Source organism: Oryx dammah, unplaced genomic scaffold (assembly GCF_014754425.2).
Source record: "Oryx dammah isolate SB20612 unplaced genomic scaffold, SCBI_Odam_1.1 HiC_scaffold_18, whole genome shotgun sequence".
Classification (NCBI taxonomy): domain Eukaryota; kingdom Metazoa; phylum Chordata; class Mammalia; order Artiodactyla; family Bovidae; genus Oryx; species Oryx dammah.
The window spans coordinates 5,885,205-5,906,794 of record NW_024070202.1 but is presented as its reverse complement, the minus strand read 5'-3'; the positions used below and the strand labels follow the sequence as shown (position 1 = coordinate 5,906,794).

General features: G+C 51.9%; 1 protein-coding gene across 4 annotated transcripts in view; it reads right to left on the bottom strand.

The window, feature by feature from the left end:
- Window positions 1-21,590, bottom strand: part of GRB10 (growth factor receptor bound protein 10) — a 179,665-nt gene that overhangs the window by 44,865 nt on the left and 113,210 nt on the right. For 2 of the 4 annotated variants that reach the window (XM_040260221.1, XM_040260222.1), the window contains one exon: window positions 412-568. In XM_040260221.1, the coding sequence (XP_040116155.1) occupies window positions 412-568 (157 nt within the window). Of the gene's footprint in view, window positions 1-411; window positions 569-1,329; window positions 1,515-10,896; window positions 11,069-21,590 lie in introns of those variants that run through there. The other 2 variants (XM_040260224.1, XM_040260223.1) reach the window with 2 other exon arrangements.

Sequence of the window (21,590 nt, the reverse complement as noted above, 5' to 3'; positions counted from 1 at the left end):
ACGAGCGAGGAAGGGGAAAGTTTAGAAGAGGGGAAGAAGCAGGAGCACAGACAGACCACCTGCTCCACTGGCAGGGACACTGCAGTGACAGTCTGGCATCTGCTGCTGGTGGCCTTCACCTGGCAGCACCCTGAATATGCACTGCTGCTCCCCACCCCGAGCTGCTCCCTGTCCCGGAGCTGCTCCCCCTCCTAGAGCTGCCCCCTGCCCAGACCTACTCCCCCTCCAGGAGCTGCCCCTGCCCAGAGCTGCTCCCCCTCCTGGAGTTGCCCCTACCCAGAGCTACCCCCACCCAGACCTGCCCCCTTCCCAGACCTGCCCCCCACTTCTGGAGCAGCTCCAGCAAAGACATGCTCCCCCTCCTGGAGCTGCCCCCTCCCAGAGCTGCCCCTACCCAGACAGGCTCCCCACCTAATCCCAGGTGTGGGTGGTGCTCCACCAGCGCCCAGCTGTTGTCGTCCACACAGTGACTTCTGTAAACCAGCAGCTGGCACAGGTCCCTGGCTGTCATGTCTGCCAGAATCTCCACCACTTTGCTTGTCCCGTCTTCACTGAAGACTTTAACATCCTGCAACACAAGAATATGACACTTCCAGATGAACAACTTTGGGTCTTCAGAAATAAACACTGATACAACACACAAGGGGAAAATTATAGATGACAGCACTCCAACATGTATTATTGGTTTTCCAAGCAGCAGGTGACCGCAGGCTGCACCCATCAACACTCCCCTCTCATCCCCCTGCGGATGCACAGGACAGATAGGATTCCAGCACAGGCTCTGAAAACACCCAGGAGACCTCCGGGACATATGGCCAAACCAGTGTACGAGCTGCTTTTCCATGGTCTGTCTCGGGAAGTCCCAGATTTCCTTTTAGTGTGCTGGTGGTCTTGGGGTTGGACAGCTTACAGCTGAACCGACTGAAAGCAACAGACGCCCCGCAGGAATCCCTAACTCTGGGTGACTCCAGCTGCTCTCCCTTCAAGGGTCCCCAGTGCCGCAGGCAGCACCCACTGCCTCCTCCCGTCATTCCCTACCCACCTCACGCTCACTGTAGCTCAGGAAGAAGATGAGAAAAGGAATATGAACAGGCCGAAACTCAAACAACTGAAAAGGGCAGTCCCCAAACTCTTCGGCCCTCCCCCTACAAAATTCCAAGCCAGCTTTGTTTTCCCAGAGCTGTTCAAAGCCATGACCTATGGGCAGCTCCCAGACAGGGGAATGGCCAAGCAAAAATTCAGAGGACCAAACGTTTTCTCTGTCCCAGCTGCAAAATCAGTAGGGGTGTAGCCTTGAGAGGAAACATGAGACACTTAAAAAAATCTTACCTCAACAGCATGGAAAAAGCAGTCAGAGGAACAAGATGGCATTTTAAATCAAGACTGTGTCTTGAAGGGGAGTGTATCCCCAGCCTTTCCCACTGTCCCTGCCAGGCAGGACCCCCACTCTGGGCACTGACCCACCGACAGAGGCCTGGTGGGCAGGCTGTCTCTGGGCAGCAGGGCAGCTGCTACAAGGCTGCCTTCGGCTCGGTCCTCTAGCTCGTGAATTAAGCCATGCGGGGCAGACCAATCAGGGCCTTGCCTGGGCCTGATGCAATCGCTCCCCTACTCGGTGCTCCCGCCCGAGGTGGAGGTGATGACAACAGGACAACACCACCAGGCTCAGACCAGTGTTCCAGCAAAATGCCCGCTCGCTCCTCCCCACGGTTGTGACGCCCAGGCAGGACGCTTGGCCCGAGCACGTGTGTTCTCTGAACTCAGGCCTGGCTGCCAAATCTCTCAGCAACCTTGAGCCCTGCAAGGCATGCTATCACTTGCAAGTGTGGACCTGGAGCTTTCTGCGGCCCGAGTGTCAGCTGGTCCTGAGGAGCTGGCTCCACTCCTTCCCTCCCCACTCCAAGTCCTTTTTTTTGAGTTTTGATTAAGCGCAGAATTTGAACATTTCTCTCCACTGCGAGGAGTCTCATAGGAGATGGTGAGTTGCTAACATGAAGTCCACAGGGAGGGTGTGTTCCCCTGAGGACTGTCCACAGCAGACTTAAGAGTCTCAGAGCCAGAGGGCAGACAGGACCACCCCAGGGACTGAGCTGTCAGTGGGGCAGGGACACTGTTCCCACCACCTCTCCACCAGCCCTTCAACCTGGTGGGGGCAGATCAGGACTCAGGAGCCTGCTTATAACTCACATTCATCTTAAATGAAACCCACTCCATGTCTTTTCTGGACCTGATGTTTCACTGAATGACAGTTCTACTTCTCCAAAACCAATTAAATATTCAAATACAGATAACATGACTGAGTTTATAAAAACAAAATGGAATTTTAACAAAGAAAACATGTCTCTGGTGTATAGGTAAAAACTCTGTAAGAACAAATACATTAATACAAAAGAAAAACAAACCTAGAAAAAAATTCATACAACCAATATATATGCTAATTACATATAAGTACATATATACTCATAAATATGTAAATTATAAACATATAAATCTTCCACAGCACTGCATACACACAAATACCCAAATCAGCATGTTCCTAATTTTCCTTCTTTCCTAAGTTTCTAAGTGAACTTATCTGTGATTACAACGCATATTATCTTCCCTAGGAAGTTTAAATTAGGTTGAAGTGTTTCCTCTGTCTCTCCAAGTGTCTTCCTGCCCAAATCAGCTATAGCAGCAGCTTTTAAATCTTCTTTTCAGTCCTACTGCACTTTCCTTTAAACTCTTTCTTCACTTCCCTTTGCTCCAAGACCATGCCCCAGAGGTCTAAATATAGACCTAGTATTAAAATCTAAGATGTGCTTTGTCATATGGCCACGTCCCCAGCTTTCAGGTCCCCAGAGCCAGGGACCTGCTGGGGGTGGGGCAGGCAGGCTGCAGCCTGTGACACAGACAGACACAAGGGTTACAGGCTGCCAGGACAGGACCGTCAGCTCCGCCCCGACACAGCGCCATCCAGTTATCTCGCCAAAGTCACCAGGGCCTGCTGACCAGATTAAACAGGCCCCAAGGCAGAAAGCCAAGGAAGCTAGCAGACACACCCACAGTCTCACCCAGGGAGCATGACGAGCTCGAGAGAAGAGTGTAACCAACCAACGCACAAAGGAAGGTGCTGTTGGAACTGCCAGCCTCTAAAGCCAGCAGCTCCAGAAGGGGCATCTTGCCCTGTGCCCACCACCCCTGCAGTCAGCAACCAGGCAGGGCTGGGCTCATTCTGGAAACAAGTGAGGGTCTTCCATCTCAGCCTTTGGTGCAGCAGGCCTGGGCTGAGGGATGCCGGGGAGCAGGCTAAGGTCCCAAGTGAGATGCTCATGGTCCTGTGAGGGCGGGATGCAGGAGCTTCTTTCCCGTTAGCTTGCCAAGGCCTCCACTCCACTAACTCACAGTTCAGCCAGGATGAGATCGACCCCGAGGGGGCACAGGGCTTCAGGGTAAACCTGTTTGGGTTACACACGGATCTGGGTCCTGCGAGATGGAGGGGGGTGCTGGGACTCGGAGCACAGATAAGCAGTGCCAGTCTGGCCCGGTCACTCCTTGGCTCTGTGACCCCAGTGATGGAGGGGAAGCATCATTCATGAGCCCCCTGGCCGAGGTGGGGGTTCTGGGGAGAATCAGACCCACTGCAATCCGGCCTCATCAGCAACTAGCCATGGGGACTTGGCTGGGCCCGGCCTCTCTGTGCCTGTAAGGCAGCAGCCTCATGGGGTCAGCCTGGCTGTGGCTAACGGGAGCCTCTTCTGAAAAGCTCCCACCCCCCTTTGCCTACCCTGGGGTGCCCTCACATGCGCTGGGGAGCTGGGGACAAGGCAGGAGCTCGCTGAAGGCCTGAGACACAGGCGAGGGGCGGCGGGGACTAGACCCGGACAGCCATGACTGACTCCGGTTTGCAATGAAGACAGCAGACCTCATGATCACTGAGATTCAGTGGGAACAATAACTCGGAAAAGCCAACTGCTGAATCTTCCGTTTTTGCACTGCAAAGGAAATTAAGTAGCTAACTGCTTTTAAAGACAAAACTGCCGTTTATTACAGAATCACCTATACGGAAAAAGAATCTGAAAAAAGACTAGATATGAAAATGAAACTGTTCGTGGCTCAGTCATGTTTGACTCTCTGTGACCCCATGGACTGTAGCCTGCTAGGCTCCTCTGTCCATGGAATTCTCCAGCCAAGAATACTGGAGTGGGTTGCCATTTCCTTCTCCAGGAGATCTTCCCAACCCAGGGATCAAACCCAGGTCTCCCACATTTCAGGCAGATTCTTTAGCACCTAAGCCACCAGGGAAGCCTAGAATAGATCTATGTATATGCATTAACTGAATCACTTTCAAAGAACACAACACTGTGAATCAACTATATCCTAGTCTATAAACTATCTAAAGTAAAACTATTTTTTAAACACCAAAAAACTAAAAAAAGAGCAAATCATGTTCAACGTAACACCTCCTTATATACTTAGAAAAGATGAGAATGTATACCGTCCGCATGGTGGAATTCCGATTCTGAAATTTGTAATAAATTCCCGGACTGCATTGCTTTCTTGCTGTATAAATGATAAAAATAAATAAGCTCTGGATTAAAAAATAATATTAGAGAGGGATAATTACGTCAAGAGTTTGAGACTCCTCCAGCTCAGGGTTCCCGGGGGGGAGGAAGGTTTTACTGCATGCAGTCCTCTGACGGGCTTGGTGCTGCAGCCCGTCCTAAAAGCCTTGACGTGGGAACAGAGGCTCTGTTTTTCCTGCAGCTCTGTTGCTGCATTCACTGTGCAGAGAGGGGAGCAAGAGCTTGGATCTGTGCAAACGCGCAGGAAGGAGTTTAAGAGGAGCTGGGGTTGAAGATACATCATGTCCACGGCCCCCAACAGGCAGACAGACGGAAGGCCACCTCCCTCCTTCCACAGTTATTTCTGCTTCGGGGACCAGACATTTCCTGCTGGGGCCTCGCAGGTCGGAGTCTTATCCGAATCCCGCAAACTCTTGACACTGGCAGAGACCAACCCGTGCAAACGGCAAGCGGAGGCCTCTCAGCCCTTTGTCTCAGGGTCGGCCGAGGTGCAGGGCATCCCTGGGGGGTCGGCGGGCTCTCAGTGCTGGGGCTGAGCCGAGTAGATAGGCCATCCTGGGCACAGCACCCAGAGAGCCTGCTGCGTCTGAGCTGAGCGCTTGTCTCAGTTCTTTATCATCCAACCTTCTCCTCAGTTCAAAAGTCCTCTGGGTCCTGCTTAAATACATTTTCAAAGTGAGGATGTAAGCTGGGCTTCTCATTAACTCCCAAAGCCTCCTGTAAATCCTGTGGGTAAACCCTTAGGGAGAAGCCAGGCTGTATCCAAGGGCCACCAGGGGGCATACAGGCGGGAAGATCAATATCGAAAGGGAGGCCACGCTAGAAGTTGCTCAGCACCGCTACCGATTACAGAAATGTGAATCAAGAGCACAGTGAGGGACCACCTCACATGGGTCAGAATGGCCAACCTCAGAAAGTCTACAGACAACTAACAAAGGAGAGGACGTGGAGAGAAGAGAACGCTGCCATGCTGTGGGTGGGACTGCAAACTCACACAGCCACTGTGGAGGACAGGATGGACGTTCCTAAAAACATCTAAGAAGAGCTGCCACGTCACCCTGCAATCCCAGCCCTGGGCGCATGTTCAGAAAAGATGAAAACTCCAGTTTGGAAAGATACGTGCACCCCAATGTTCACAGCAGTACTATTCACATGAAACAACCTAAGTATCCAACGACAAAGAAACGGATAAAGAAGCTGTGGTACATACATACAATGGAATTCTACTCAGCCATCAAAAAGTGTGAAGTAATGCCATTTGCAGCAACACGGACAGACCTGGAGATTGCTGAGGCAAGTAAGGCAGAGAAACAGAAATATCATATGATACAACTTATATGTGGAATCTACAAAAATGATACAAATGAACTTGTCTACAAAACAGAAACAGACTCACAGACAAAGAAAACCTTTGGTTACCAGAGGTGAAAGGGAGGGGTGGACTAATTAGAAGTTTGGGGGTAGCAGATACAGAGTACTACGTATGAAACATAAACAGCAAGGTCCTACGTGCAGCACAGAGGACTGTATCCAGTGTCTCGTAATAAACTACAATGGCAAAGATCTGAACAAGGACAGACATACACACGTGCTTTCTGTGTGCTAAGTCGCTTCAGTCGTTTCCATCTCTTGGCCACCCTCGGGACTGTAGCCTGCCAGGCTCCTCGGTCCGTGGGATTCTCCAGGCAAGATGAATCAGTTTGTTGTATAAATGAAACCAACATATTGTGAACTAACTATATTCCAATTTAAAAAATATCAAAAGGGAGGGAAGAGTTGGTGATGGGGTTGGGAGGTGTGGAGGAAATCCTGGTCTGGCCGGGCTTGTGAGGAGGGAAAAGAGCAAAGGAAGTGTCGCCTGGGCAGTGGCAGGTACAGTCCTGAGCACTGCAGAGGCCACAGCGGGGCCCCACGCGAACTCCCTCCAAGGTCAGCATCCCTCTCTCCCAACCAGACACAGGGTAGAAGCCCCAAGACGGGAGGACCGCTCTCCCAGAGGGAGGAGACGGGTCCACTGGGGCCCAGGTCTGAAGCAGGGCCTCTGCTGACTGCCTTTCTCTCTGTCTGCAAGAGGCTTCCCGGGAGTTACCCGAGGCTGCTGACCCCGGGGGCCCTCAGAGCCCCCATGTGGCGCGGCCTAGCAAATGCGGATGAAATTAGATGTACTTCAGATTAGGGCAGGGCCAGGGCTGGGCTGAGTTTGTTTTAGTGAAAAGAATGTAATTCCACTGACTTCTTTTTTCAGTTCTGTTCTAAACTGATGTTCTTTTGAGCCACAAGGAATGACAACTGAAGCCGCTACAGACGATCGCATGGGCCCACCGTACGCTGTGACATTAGCATCATTCTGTTCCACAACACGGACCCAAAGGGGCTTTTAAAAAAACAAGGGTCTGTGTTATAATCTATTGATTTCAAGGTTTCAGAGACAATTAAAAATATTATAAGTCCTCACAATCCTTTCTAAAGGAATTAAAGTTCTAAAAACAACTCACAAAGGAGTTCCTGGAAGTCAAGCACAGATCTGGAGCCCCCCACGGACACCCTCATTGCCTGGTGCTTGTGGGCAAGATTCAGGGCGCAAGGCTGCCTGCTGGCACTTCAAAGTCACTACCTGAAACAATCAATTTTGACTGGCTCACCTATATTTCTTTTCAAGTTTCCTAGAATAGATACATACAGCCTATTACTTTGAGAAAAGCAATTTGTACAGAGTGGTATCTTATAGGAAATAAAAATAACAGCTGTTTAAAAAACATCCTAGGGACTTTCCTGGCGGTCCAGTGGTTAAGACTTTGCCTTCCAGTGAAGGGGGTGTGGGTGTGATCCCTGGTCGGGAGTTAAGATCTCACAAGCCTCAAAGGCAAAAAATCAAAACATAAACAGCAGAAGCAATATTATAACAAATTCAATAAAGCCTTCAAAAATGGCTCATCCCTGCCCCTCTTCCCCCAAATCCTATTCTCCTTTGTTGAGGTAGAGAGGAACCAATGGGCCCCACTTCCATGGAGCTGAGAGAAGATTCTCAGCGCTTCTCTGGGCGTCAGAGTCCTTGCACGCACAGGACTGCTCTCCGGGCCCATCTGGCCCCCACTAGCAGGGTCCTGAGCTGTCCTGGGAGCGTCTGTTCACATCTCTTTCTCTGCAGAGCGCCTGGGGCCTGGCCTGGCTTGCTGCTCTGACTGCCTGTTCAGCCGGGGAAGCGCTACCCCCTGCCTGCCATACCTGCCTCCCTTCTTCCTGGGCGTCAGAGTGCAGCTGAGGCTTCCACTCCACCGCAGAGACCTGGACCTGCTGTGACTCTGCAGCCCTGCGCCAAGCCATTCTCATCTACAAGCCTCCCCTCCCCGCAAGCTTCCAGGACTAGGCACCACGGCTGGGCTCCAGGTCATGCAGGGGGTGTGTAAGTCTCTGCCGAGAGATGCCCTGTCCTGCCTGCCCGCCCACGGCCCTGAGAGCTGTGGAGGGTGGCTGCTTTACAACGTCAAGGAGAGGACGTCATTCAGGGTGCAGGCGACACGGGTGTTCCCACGCTCTGAGCTCTGTGTAAGGACAAGGCTGGTGGCCTCCAGGATATGCTAAGTCAGGAGCAGATGGCGTCATACGGAGGGGACACTCCTGACACATACACATACATGGAGCAGATGGGGTCATACGGAGGGGACATTCCTGACACATACACATACATTTTTGTTGCTGTTCAGCTGCTAAGGCATGTCTGATTCTTTGCAACTGCATGGTTTGCAGCACGCCAGGCTTCCCTGTCCTTCATATATCTGTATAAATATACACACATGCATATACACATAAATGTACACACACAAACACACATGCATGTAACAGAGAGATTGGTCCGAGTGTAACTTTCAGTTGGGCAACCAGCCCAGCGCCAGCAACAATAGGACTGCCGTGTTTGTGCTGACAAGCGCCCATGTTCAAACCCAAGCCATTCAGGGGACACAGATACATTCACCTTTTCTCGTAGGTCTCACTGTAACATGCTTGGAAAACACATTACGGGACAGAGGAAAGAATGTGGCCATCACTGACAACGCCCAGACTCACAGTTACAGCTCTCAAGGGTGTCCTTCCCGTCTTCCCCTGCACCGCTGTTTATAAACAGATGCATGGCCACCACCAGGCTCAGGCGGCGTCTGAGGTTTTATAGTCGTGGTGCCAGCTTCACGTGACACCAGCAACATCACGGTGTGCCCAGGTCACTGTGCTTCCCCGGTGTGTTAGTGCTAGCGGGGGATTTCTGCTCACGGCTGTGGGGAAGGCGGTGCTGTCCCAGGGCTGCCCACTCAGTGGCTTCTCAGTGATCCTTCTTCCCACAGAGCACCCCGGCACATCTTTACATCAGTCTTGGAGTGTGGCATGAATTATTTTCTCAGGATAAATGGCCAGAAGTCAATTTTCCCAGAGTACCACCTCTAAGAGGGGAAATATTTCCAAGAAAGGAGATGACATGTGTTTGGCAGAATGCGTATTATTCCTTAAAGCACAGGCCTCCTCTGAGCATCTCCGAACCTCCACCCCCCATTAAGCAAGCACTCATCAAGCAAGCACTGGGTGCTGGCCCCCCTCTCCTGATGTCCAAGGCATCCCGCTCCCCAACCCCAACCCCACGCTATCTAAGTGCATCATTACGGAGACTGTAGAAGCTGCCAGCATGGGATTCAAGCTCCTGCTCTCCACTCCCTGCATGAGCCATCCCACCCTAGACCTTCGACATCCTCAACCCCAAAGAGAGGGATGTTACACAGGCTGATGGTGAGTATCACTCACAGATATGCATGCAACGCCACAGCCCAGAGCAAACGCTCCATATGCGCCCATTCCAGACACACTCCTCTCGACTTCTCCTCCTGGGGCATCATGTGCCTAAAAGACCCCCCTCCCCACCGGCTGCAGGACAAAGACTGTCCACAGCACCAATTCAGGAAGAGGGAGCACTTGGCAGGAAGCTCACCCTGGGCTTCTGCTAAGCTCAGAGACTTCTATGGGGTTTTCAACTGTTTCTAGTCTAATCAGTTGAAAATCCAAGAATTCGAAGTTTGCACTGTATTTCAAGCAGCTGAAGCCCATGATGAGAGGCAGTGATGGTCCTTGAGAAAAGAGGCCCCTATCATGGCCCGTGCATCCTGGGGGCGGTAAAGACTGTGCTGTGCCCAGAGCAGGGGTTGGCCAGATGACCTGTAAGGCGTCTGCTGATTGGGTTCTCTCTCTAGCTCTGCTGGGCGCAGGCAGCCCTGCGGCATGAATGTGGTGCTGAAACTTGCAAGGTGGTCTGGGAATGGGTTTTTCAGTGTGGATCAGAGCCCCTGAAGGAGCAAACTCCCACGGCCAAGCCCTTCCCTGGGGTGGCAGTGTCTTGTAAGGGAATTTATGGTTCTAGGGTTGCGGATGTGCAATGTAAATGCAATTCTTACTTGAGTACAAAGTTTTTCAAAAGTGAGATTAAGGAATTAGGTGTCACAATGGTATTAATAGTATTGTTAAGAAAACAGTCTAGATCTTTGATAGAAATAGACTAAAAGATTTATAGATAAACAATATGATGGCTGGAATTAGGGGCAAAACAATATAATATATAAGGGGGTGTGGTTTGACAGTTGTGGAGTCTGGGTTGGGGGCATGTGGGGTTCACCACTATTCTACTTTCGTACAAGTTCTATTCTTCACGGAAAAAGAAGGATAAAGAAAGCCACAGGAGAAATAAAGCAAATTTGAAGACTTCTCCTGGCTAACCTATTTGAAGAACTGAACCCACATTTTCTCTTACTAATCTTAAAATGTATTAGAGAAAGCAGTACCCCTTCCTGCCCTGAGTGGTTCCTGACGGAGGCTGGACACCCCCCCACCACCCGCCCCGACCGAGGCACATTTGGCCACGTCTGAGATATCTCTGCTTGTCACAAGTGGTGTGTGTGGGGGGGTGGGGGACTACTATCGTCTGTAGGCAGAGGCATGATTGCTGCTGAACATAATCCAGGGCCCGGGATGGCCCCACATCACTGGGACAATGTGAGGTCAAACCAAGCAAGGACTGCAGTGGCATGAGTCGCGGAATCCAATAACAATTAACCTGCTCTTATGACAAATAAACGCACACCCAGACACAGCTGGGAGAGAAGCGCTGCTCATCCTCACGGCTGAAGGCCGACTGACAAACGCAGAATGACCCACCACACGGGAACCGGCCAAAGGAGGTCGGAGGAGAACGCACGTAACATGGCTCCAAGCTCCCTTCCATTCAACTCCTTTCTAGTTACAAGGGAAAGACGCCACGTCGCAGTGGAGAAACCTAGCTGACAGGACTAATACATACCCACATTAGTGACAAGAGAAACCAGCATCACAGCGTCCTGAACTCCTGCCCCGAGAAGGAGGCAGCTGCCTGTGGTCTGCCCACCACGTACAGCCTGAAGGGGCCACAAAGAAACCTCCTACAAAGCAAAGACAGGGCTCTAGTAACCGCGTACGTGACGGAGGACATGGAGTGGTCAGATTGGGCCCCACTTGGAAGGAGATTAGAGACACTGAAACCAGTGCAGAGGCGGGGCCTGTATGGGTTCATGAACCAGAAAAAAAGAAGCTATAAAGGACACTGGGAGGATGTGTGGATCCCGGGGCCGGGGAAGGGGCAGGTGAGATGAATTGACATATATACACTATTGATACTACGTATAAAATAGGTAACTAATGAGAATCTGCTGTGTAACACGGGGAACTCTACTCAGCGCTCTGTGGTGACCTGAATGGAAAGCAATCCCAAAAAGAGTGAGTATATGTATAGTTGATTCACTTTGTTGTACAGCAGAGACTAACACAACATTGTAAAGCAACTATATTCCAAAAAAAAATTTTTTTTAAAAAGGACAATTAAAGACTCTGACTAAGGCTTGGATCCCTGCACTTATTAATGCAAACACCCTGATTTTGGTAACTGCTGTGTGCTACAGTGCACCTTGTTATACACACATTTATACTGCTGCTGCTGCTGCTAAGTCGCTTCAGCCGTGTCCGACTCTGTGCGACCCCATAGACGGCAGCCCACCAGGCTCCCCCATCCCGGGGATTCTCCAGGCAAGAACACTGGAGTGGGTTGCCATTTCCTTCTCCAATGCATGAAAGTGAAAAGTGAAAGTGAAATCGCTCAGTCGTGTCTGACTCTTCGCGACCTCATGGACTGCAGCCCACCAGGCTCCTCCATCCATGGGATTTTCCAGGCAACAGTACTGGAGTGGATTGCCATTGCCTTCTCCGACACATTTATACACATTGGCATAAATGTACAGGAGCAAGGAAAATGATTTAACTGGGGCAGCATGTGAGCAACTAGGGAATCTGAGCCAAGATCTACAGGAGTGCTCTGTGCCATTACTGCAGCTGCTCTATAGGTTTCAAGTTATTTCAAAGTAAAAGTTTAAAAACCATATCGTGACAATAATGACCCGCAGGCCCCTCTGCAATCAGCATCTCACGCCTGCCGTCACCGACAGGGGCCAGGGTCACAAAGACAGCGCTCCGCACCAAGAGGCTCCTTCTCCTTCCCCAGTTGTATCTGTTTTCACAGTCAGGAGAGTTAAGACCCCAACTCCGCAGGCACCAGGGAGTTCAGCCCCGGTTGGGGTCAGGAATATGTGCAGAATGCAAAGACGGCGCTTCGGTTCACACAGGCTTGCAGCCTCACCTGCCCTCGGAAAGCCCACATCCATGCCGGCGCAGCGGCCGCGCAGAGAGCCCGTCAGCCAGAGCCGCAACGCGGCCTCCCCTTGCCACTGCCTGTCCCTCTGTTCTGTGATGGCAGGGCAGGCCACCCCACAGATCAGCCGCCCAGACCACCCGAACCGCACTGAGTAGGGTGGCTCTGCCCTCAGGCCAATGTGCTATCTTTATCTCAAGCTCTGCAATATTTACCAGCATCCAGTTTCAGCGACCGTCTGGCCTGAGAGGCAGGGCAGGTCTTACGGGTCTTTAGGGACGAGAGGGGCCTCCAGCTGCGCCCCAAGCAGCATCCCCACCCCCGCAATGAGGGCGCGATATCAGATTCTATGCAGACCTTGGCTCACACCTACTGGGCCAGCACAGGCGTCCCAGCCGATGCCCCGCTATTGTGCTGACGTTGTTGTATGGGGGAGCCGGGCAGGGGAGGACACACAGCTGGATGCAAAGAACACAATACACCCGAAGACTGACAGATTTACTGGACGTTTAGAAAAAGTGAAATCCGAGGAGCTCAGAGAGAGACATGAGTGGCAGGTTACAAAGGACCACAACCTCTAGACCTTCCTTGGGTCCAGACCATGCAGACAGTGAGCCCCACAGTCTAGATCTCAGCCACACAGCTGCTGTGCGGGGCTACTTTTTTACTAAGAATCAAGAATACGTACCTGTAGATACAATTTTCACTCTCAAAATCCCAAATCCCCTTCAAAACGTATCTGCTAGGAATGACCTTATACTAATAACCTTTGTACCACCAATAACACTTTCTTTTTGGGAAAGTCAACTTATCGACCATTACAGCGAGATTATATAGTTCCAAGAATACCGCTAAAGATCAAGAGTTAGTGACAGTAGTTACTGAGAAGTCCCTTAAAAAGCAGAGCATGTTCATTGGTATCAGTGGGCATCCCTGTTTGCTGCATTTTCGTAACTAAAATCAGGCCACAGAAGGGAAACCTTTTGCTGAGGGCTGAGGCTGGATCCCTGGGCTGCAGCACTGTCCATCTGTACGAGCAGCAGGGCTGCTCAGCTCTGCTCACCTTAGACCAGGGATCCGCAGGGGTGAAACGTAAGCCAAACGCCAGGGGGACCAACTCCTCAACAACCAGGAAGGCACAGGGCTCTACCCAACACAGACTCAGAAGATGCAACGCCAAAGAGAGAGCAGTACCTGAAAGCGAAGGCGCGCACCTTACCCCACCCTCCGGCCGCTGGGGTCTCCAGCTCAGAGGCTTCCAGGGCGACGCGGACGCAAACACCCCTGCTGCAAACCGCCCTTTGGGTCTGTCTCTTTGCTCCCAGACGGGCTCAGTAAATACCTTCTAGAGTTTCTTGAAGCTTCGGAAACAGCCAATGGAAATGACGGATTGCTTGGAGTCGGCTTTGTCACGGGGGAGTGACTTAGCTGCCGCTCGGGGGCCAGTGAAATGAGACACAAGACACCCAGACTGGGTTCTTCTGTTCCTTAAGCAGGGGTCAGCCAGGCTCCAGGGCCTTCTCATTATACTATACAGGGTACATAGCCCTCTGATGACAACTATAACAATGAGCTACACACACACACACACACACACACAGACACACACAGACACACACAGACACACACACACACACACAGTCATAAACACATGCAGCCTTTAACCAGCAACTGCTGTGCTGAGAATCTTACTTCTACCAACCTACCCACCTACCCACCATCTATCTAACCACCCAGCTCTCCACCATTAAGGGACCAAAGACCCATATGCAAGAATGTTCATTTCAGCTTTGTTTACAATAAGAACTGCAAAAAATGACACTTTGTGTCCTAAGAGGGTTAGGTTAAACCAAGTATGATTCCCACTCAGTGGAGCGCCAGGTTTTTGGTGGAAATGTGATAACACAGGTAAATTCTGGACAAGATCGACAACATCCATCCACACTGCTCATGCCTGAAGAATGAGGCGAGAGCTGGGAAATGAGGAGAAAGGGTACCTTACTTTTTATTGTAGACTGCCTTGTACTATTTAAGTTTCACTTTTTGATCTTACTGTATGTTGTTACTTTTACAGTTTAAAACAATTCATCTTTTGTTTGCTAGTTTGGTCCCTGATTGAGCACAGGTGACTACAGTCAGGCAGTGGAGTCCCTACTCTTATCTGTGTTCATAACCCACTTGACAGACTGTGTGGTCTATCTGAACAGACTCGCTTTTCTGGAAGGACGCAGACGAGAGAGAGACTGCTTCTTTGTGAAGACCTCTGGGGGAGGGGAGTCAACCTCTGGTGGTCTCACTTCAATGCAGGACTTCTCTCGCATGGAGGGGATAGCTCTAGGATCAGCTGGAATAAAGACCCAAAGTCCAATCCTGGGTCTCAAGCACAGGGAGCTCCTACCAGGAGTTGAATTTTTATTAACAGTTTAGATCACCGAAAATTTATTTCTATGTACATACAAGAGCTTCCTCAGTGGTTCAGCGGTGAAGAATCCGCCTGCCATGCAGAAGCTGTGGGTTCGATCCCTGGGTCAGGAAGATCCCCTGGAAGAGGCAGAGAAGCCACTCCAGTGTCCACACATGCAATAAAGGATAAGACCCTGATTCCGCTCTTCCTCCAAAGAGCTGATAACTGCTGGAGCACAGTGAATAGATCACGATGCCTTGTTCATGGAATTCTGTGCTTGGAGCGGCTGGCTCCTCTGGGTGCCTGCTCTAGAGCACAGACATCTCTGCTTTTAAACCAGAACCACGTGGTTTTCGACAGCAGCTTTATAAAGGCAAAACCACTCTTCTGAAGGGGGAACCTCTTAAGCTCAGAGGTGAAATCCGGTTGGCCTCTCCTGGGTTCCCATAAAATCCAACCTCTCAGCAGCCTGGAACTCAGTGACAGCCCCTTGCCGCCCAAGACCCCAGGCCTCAAGGCTGTGCTAGCTTGACTGTGTCATCTCGGGGGTCTGCGTGAGTCTCCCTGGGGAAGGGACCCTGCCTATTCTGGAGTCTTTAGGTAAGAGTTTGGATTTCAAGTTTGTGGATCTGATGTGTGCTCCTGGTTCCATATTGGGTTGATTCAGCAACTAAGACAATATAAAACTCAATTAAAACAAGCACCCCACCCATGAAAGTAGGTGGACTGGTATCCAGGATAAAGAGAAAACATCAGCACACAGCTGGGAGCTCTGTAGACACCCTTAGGGTCCCTGAGGCCTGGCCCGCTGGGCAGCAGGCCCCCACGATGCTGCCAGGGGCTCTGCCACAGCAGGAGGGCATTTGTTCTGGTCTCTGTGACAGTCGCCTGCTGTGACAACCTCAGTGTCATACAAGCTGCTTGTCTTTATTAGGGGAATGCCAAATTACTCCAGAGAAGGATACAGAGAATAAGGAATGAAGGGCCTTCAGGGGGTTGGGGCCACAGACCCAGTTGCTCCTAAAAGAACAGGAACAAGCAGCTCCTTGGGCTCTCAGGTGAGACAGTCTCACCTGGGATCCAGAGAAAGCCATACTCGTCCGAGCCCCAAGAACCGCCCAGCAGGGTGAGATGGATTTGGAGACTTTCACTGCTTCTGACCAAAACCACCCTAAAAATAACCAGGAGTCACCGCAGCAGGGCACCAGTGAGAACTGACACCGAACAGGCCTGCTTTACACTCTGCAGATCTTTCTACCAGAACGGTTTCTCTTGTGCATCCCCGACACTGTCTTTGCTTCTTACTCTGGCTGAGGACACCTGAGTTAGTGTATGACTTGGAATTATCAGCACTGGATGCTCCTTTGATTCTTAAAGGGCCCGCATCCCTTCCTTCACTAACACAGTTCACTTTCATCATCTCACACATCATAGGCTCATGATGTTCTTGGTACATACAACAGCGTGCGTGGAATAAAGCGAAGATTTTTTTTTCCCTGCTTGGTACCCAGTTACTAATGATAAGTATCTGCTGAGCACAGATCACGGGTCCTCCTTAACCTCTGTTCTGGCAGCTCCCCGAGCCAGGCTGGCTGGGAGGCCAGGCCGGCTCCTGGGCAGCATCCTTCCGGGCACTGGCAGCAGGCTGGAGCCACCGTGGCTCGCCCTCCTCGCCAGCCATGCCCTGGGCACCAGTGTGTGCCCCCAGGGGAGACTTGGGCAGGACTGGAGAGGTGCCACAGCAGGAGGTCGGAGCCCGTACCACACGGCCGCAGGCCAGCGTCACCTCGCTGCTGACCTCTGGCCAGGAACCGTGTCTGCGAGGGCCACACGGGCAGCAATGAACATCCTGTGGCACGCAAACCAGGTGCCCTCAGAACCTGCTGAGATTTCAGACACAATACCTCTCTTCCATAAAAGAAGGGATATCCTCCCGACAACAGCTTCAGCTTTGTATGGAGGCTTACGGGTTTCCAGACAGAAAAGCCCTGAGCAGGAAGGGTGCTGTCTGCTCTCTGAACTCTGCACCCTCGCCCAACAACCCCCAAAAGAAAAAGAAAAAACACGGGAGACCACATGGCTGCCAGCTGACCACCAGCTGGAGCAATGAGCCAGGAAAAGGTGCCACTACTGTTTACAGAGCCCGCTTATCAAACCCCAAACACCTGCACAAAGAACCCACCCAGACTCATTGCACAGGCCAAAAGGGGCATCTAAAGTCAGGCTTCGAACGGCACAGATTTGGTGACAAGACCTTCCTCCTCTGGGTTCTGGACATCCTGGTACAGAGTCCCAAGGAGACCAGCCAGCAGCATCCCCCCGGGGCTGGCGCGGCCTTGGAGGAAACGCGGTGTTTTACTTAAGGTCCTGCACATTTTCTTTACTTGAGGACCCTTCACAGTTTGAGGCTTCAACACTAACGCTGCAGGAATTTCTTTTCCTTGGTTGCAGTTTATATGAATTGGCATTGAGGCTGAGCATGGTAGAGACAGACCCACTCAGCACATCCTGCTACGCCAACAGGACTGTGGACACTCCGTTCCCTGTGAGAGGAAGGGGAAGAGGGGCCAGCGTGTTCTCGCTGACGCTCTCCCAGGACAGGACCATGTCTCCCTTTGCCAGCAGCACCAGTTTGAGCGCTCTGATTCGGACGTTGCAGAGAACCAGCCGGGGGCGGCCGCCTCAGCCCTCGGGGTCGCTGGTTGGGGCAGCAGGGCTGGAGGGTCCGCGCATTCGTCTCCCATGGACTTGCACTGACTGTGACTGAAAGTGATGGACTCTTGTTATGTTTTCTAGGATGTTGCTCCTCTTGGGGAAAAGCACCCTGCATAAATCTGTGCACAGACGAGGCATATTTGGGTTTTTCACATTGTTTTTCTTTGTTCAGCATTTTATCTTGAGAACATTTCAGGCTAACAGAAAATGTGTGAAACCTAGTACAATGACTTTTTCACATATTTTCCATCTAGGTTTATGTGCTTCCTGGAGAAGTGAATGGCAACCCACCCCAGTGTTCTTGCCTGGAGAATCCCATGGACGGAGGAGCCTGGTGGGCTACAGTCCACGGGGTCGCGAAGAGTCGGACACAACTGAGCGACTTCACTTCACTTTATGTGCTTCCCAGGTGGCTCAATGGTAAAGAATCAACCTGCCAGTACAGAAGATGTGGGTTCGATCCCTGGGTCAGGAAGATCCCCTGGAGGAGCAAATGGCAACCCACTCCAGCATTCCTCCTTGGGAAACACCACAGACAGAGGGGTTACAGCCCATAGGGTCTTAAAAGAGTTGGTTACAACTCAGCAACTAACCAGCAGCAGCAGGAGGTTCCCCAGCAGTCCCGTTGGCTTTATCATCTTTTCACCCTCTGACACTGCCTCTGACCCTGACAGTGAGCTGTAGAGAGCTGGCCCTTCAGCCCAGGACAACTTGATGTATATTTCCTAAAAACAGCAACTCTAACCACAGTTCAAGGACTGAAATCAGGAAACCACATCCATATATTACCATCAGCTGTCTGCATATCTAGTCAAATTTAGCCAGTGTCCGAGTTGTGTCCTTTCTGGAAAAGGCAACTCCTAAGAACACGGGCACGCGCACGTGTGTGTGTGTGGCAGTGCTGGGTCTCGCTGCAGCCTCTGAGGCTTCGGTCTTGTTGGGGCATGCAGACTCTTTCAGCTGTGGCGTGTGACCGCTCAGTCGCAGCACATGGCATCCAGCCCCCTGACCAGGGATCGGAACTGGGGCCCCTGCATCGCAAGCACAAAGTCCAGCTTGCGAGCTGGACCACCGGGGAAGTCCCCAAAAGGCAATCTTTGAATTTAGGATCCCCTCTGGGCCCAAAGGCCACCTTCAGCTGCCTGGTGTCTCCTTGGTCTCTGTCAGCTGGACGTCTCCTCAGATTTGCTTGTCCCCGACCTCTTGTTTCCTGGGGTCTTCTAGGACTTCAACACCATTGAGGAGCCTGGCATTTGCTGGAAGGTCCTGGGTCCTGGTTCGAGCCTCTGGCCCCACAGAAGTGGACTCTGTCTTTCTCGGGACGCCCCCTCTGGCCGCTCCTGGTGACGTCACCTGGGAACCCTTGGTTGGTAAGGTGGCACCTGCTGCCCTCTCCACGGCCCTGAGTTACTCCCTTGCCTTTGTCCTTCGAGCAGCTCCTGGGTCCCCATGACAGGACCCTCTGCATCCATCAAGCATCTCCTGTACGGCCCTGCTTGCTGAGTAGAGAATGGAATTTAGGCGCTAACACCCAAGCCCAGGGTTGGACATATTTTTAAAGGAGTGAAGCAGAGCTGCAAGTTATCATAGAGACAAGAAAGCTACAGAAAGGCAAGACGTCACCATGCGCTGCTGCTCTGCACAAATCCATCCAGTCCCCCGACCTCAGCTCCTGCTGTCTCCTTGTCCTACCGGGCTGTCCCCACATCTGCCATCCTGTGCATAAAATGCAACATGCAGACTTTTCCAAGGGGAAGGGGACTGCGGACAGGATGGAGTGGGGGTTGGGTTAGCAGATGCAAACTAGTACCGGGTTGGTCAAAATGGTCATCTGGGGTTTGCTGTAAAAAATCTGAACAAACTTTCTGGCCAACCCAAGGTAGATAACATGGATTAACAACAATGTCTACTAACCCCAAGGTCCTATAGTCTAGCACAGGAACTATATTCAACTTCCTGTGATACACCATCATGGAAAAGAAGATGCAAAAGAATGTATATACACGTATATAACTGAGTCACTTTGCTGTTCAGCAGACGATAACACAACATTGTGAATCGGTTATACTTCAATTAAAAAAAAAATCTGCCTTGCATCTCGAGACACTCGGTACAGTTTGCTCCGCAGAGATGGATCCCTGCCAGACCTCCAGGCCCCCCAATCCCGCCCCGTGTCCCTCCTGACCACCTTCCCTCCCTCTTTCTGGAACGTTCTCTGCCTTCAACCCAGCTACCGTTTCCTCTTCCTCCAGTCCCAGCTGCTTTGCTGGCTGGTGCCTTTCCTGCAGCTGGGAAGTCCCATGTCTACCCGCTGGTGACTCCGGGCACTTCTCTCTCACAGCAGTTCGTGGGCTCCTACGGGCAGGGCTGTGGCAGTGCCCAGGTGTGAGGAAGCCTCCCAAATCACCCTGGGGAGTGGGTCCATGAGATAGAAGCAGCGGTGGAGGCAGGATTTCCTGGTTGGACCCGTGCCAGATAAGGGCAGGCTGCAGTCAGCTTCCAGGGGTGCCCTCTGGGGATGCATTCTCAAGGCCCTCCTGGTCACTGTCATGGGGTGCTCCCTCCTGGTCATCTTCCCAGGCTGGAGACCACGTCGGGGAGGTTTGAGGGGCGCTGGGCTGCAGACCTGCAGGAGATGAGCAGCCTGAGCCTGGGCCGAGTCAGGATGTGACCGCTGGGCCCTGCTCTCCACACCTACATCCATGCAGCGGTCCCCCACAGCACCACACGTGGAACGTTCCTGACATCAAATGGACCAGAATCTCCTCCTCCACCTCTGCTCTCTGGGTGCCGCAAGGCCACACACTGCTACATGCCTAGAAAGAGCCTCGGAACGGCCAGAGCCTCGCTAGGGCAGCCGTGGGGTCTGAAGACCAAGAGACAGTGTGTTCAACCACAGGGACGGGCCAGGCGGGACCAGCTGGCTCTTCTTTGTCCCCACCACAGTCCTGGCCCTACAGTCCCTGCAGCCAGCAGCTGCCCACCTGGGCAGGGAGACCACCCAGGTGGGGGACGCTCACAGACAGAACAGCAGCAACGACCTGGTGTGGCGTCAGGGCTGAGAAATTACGAAGCTCACCCTGCCGCGACTGGAACAGAGGCCCTCGCAAACATGCAGCAACACGCAGCTGGAGCCGCAGAACACCACGGACTTGGGCTAGAAACCTGGCTTCCGGAGAAGAATCAAAATGTGAGAAACGTTACATCACATCACTCAGGGAAGCATCACCCACAAGACAGCCAACTAACTGGAAACCACGCAAATATCCAGCCCCTGCCCAGGGTCTGAGTGCAGCCCCCAAACACACTCCTTAACAACGTTCAGCTATTAAAAGTGCTTTTCGCAGAGATCACGGAAGAGACGCACACAACACTTGCGGGATAGTAAATATAAAGTGCAAGTGGCAGTGTGGCTGCTCAGTCGTGTCTGACTCTCTGTGACCCAATGGACTGTAGCCCGCCAGGATCCTCTGTCTGCGGAATTCTCCAGGCAAGAATACTGGAGTGGGTTGCCATTCCACCCTCCAGGGGATCTTCCTGACTCAGGGATCAAACCTGGTCTCCTGCATTACAGGCAGATTCTTTACGACCTGAGCCGCAAGCAAAGTCTAAACAAATATAAACATATAATCGGCTTTGTCTAGAACCAGATAAAATACAGGGGGCCAAGGGCCGCAGTGGAGATGGTGCTGTCTGCCACTGTCACTGGCCACGGTCTGCACGAAGCCAGTGGTCCTAACACCGAGGTCCGGTCACAAGAGCACTGCTGCCGTCTGGAGGGGATGACGTCCCCACCACAGGCCAGCTGTCTCCACCTGCCCTTCCTGGGGTGCTGTCACACAGGTCACTGACATCTGGACCTGTGCAGCGTTTCCTGATACAAATGAACCCCGAGAACTCAGGGTTCTAGAAACAGGGCGGTGAGACACTACCGCTTTGATTCCCAAGCAACTCCACGTGGGATTACAACGATGCAGCTGTGCTGGGGCAAAGGAAAGTAAACCGCGTTCACCATTAGTGTTCGGTTCTAAAATAGAATTTACCAGTGGAGGCTGTCCACTCAGAATCTTTCCCAACGAAGTCACATCTGTCTTCTTTTTTCCTAGAAACGCAGAGACTTGGCTGCACAGCAGTGACCGGAGGGGTGCGGGCGGATGTTTACTGAACTCTCTCTCTGGAGACACTCAGAACGCCTTCC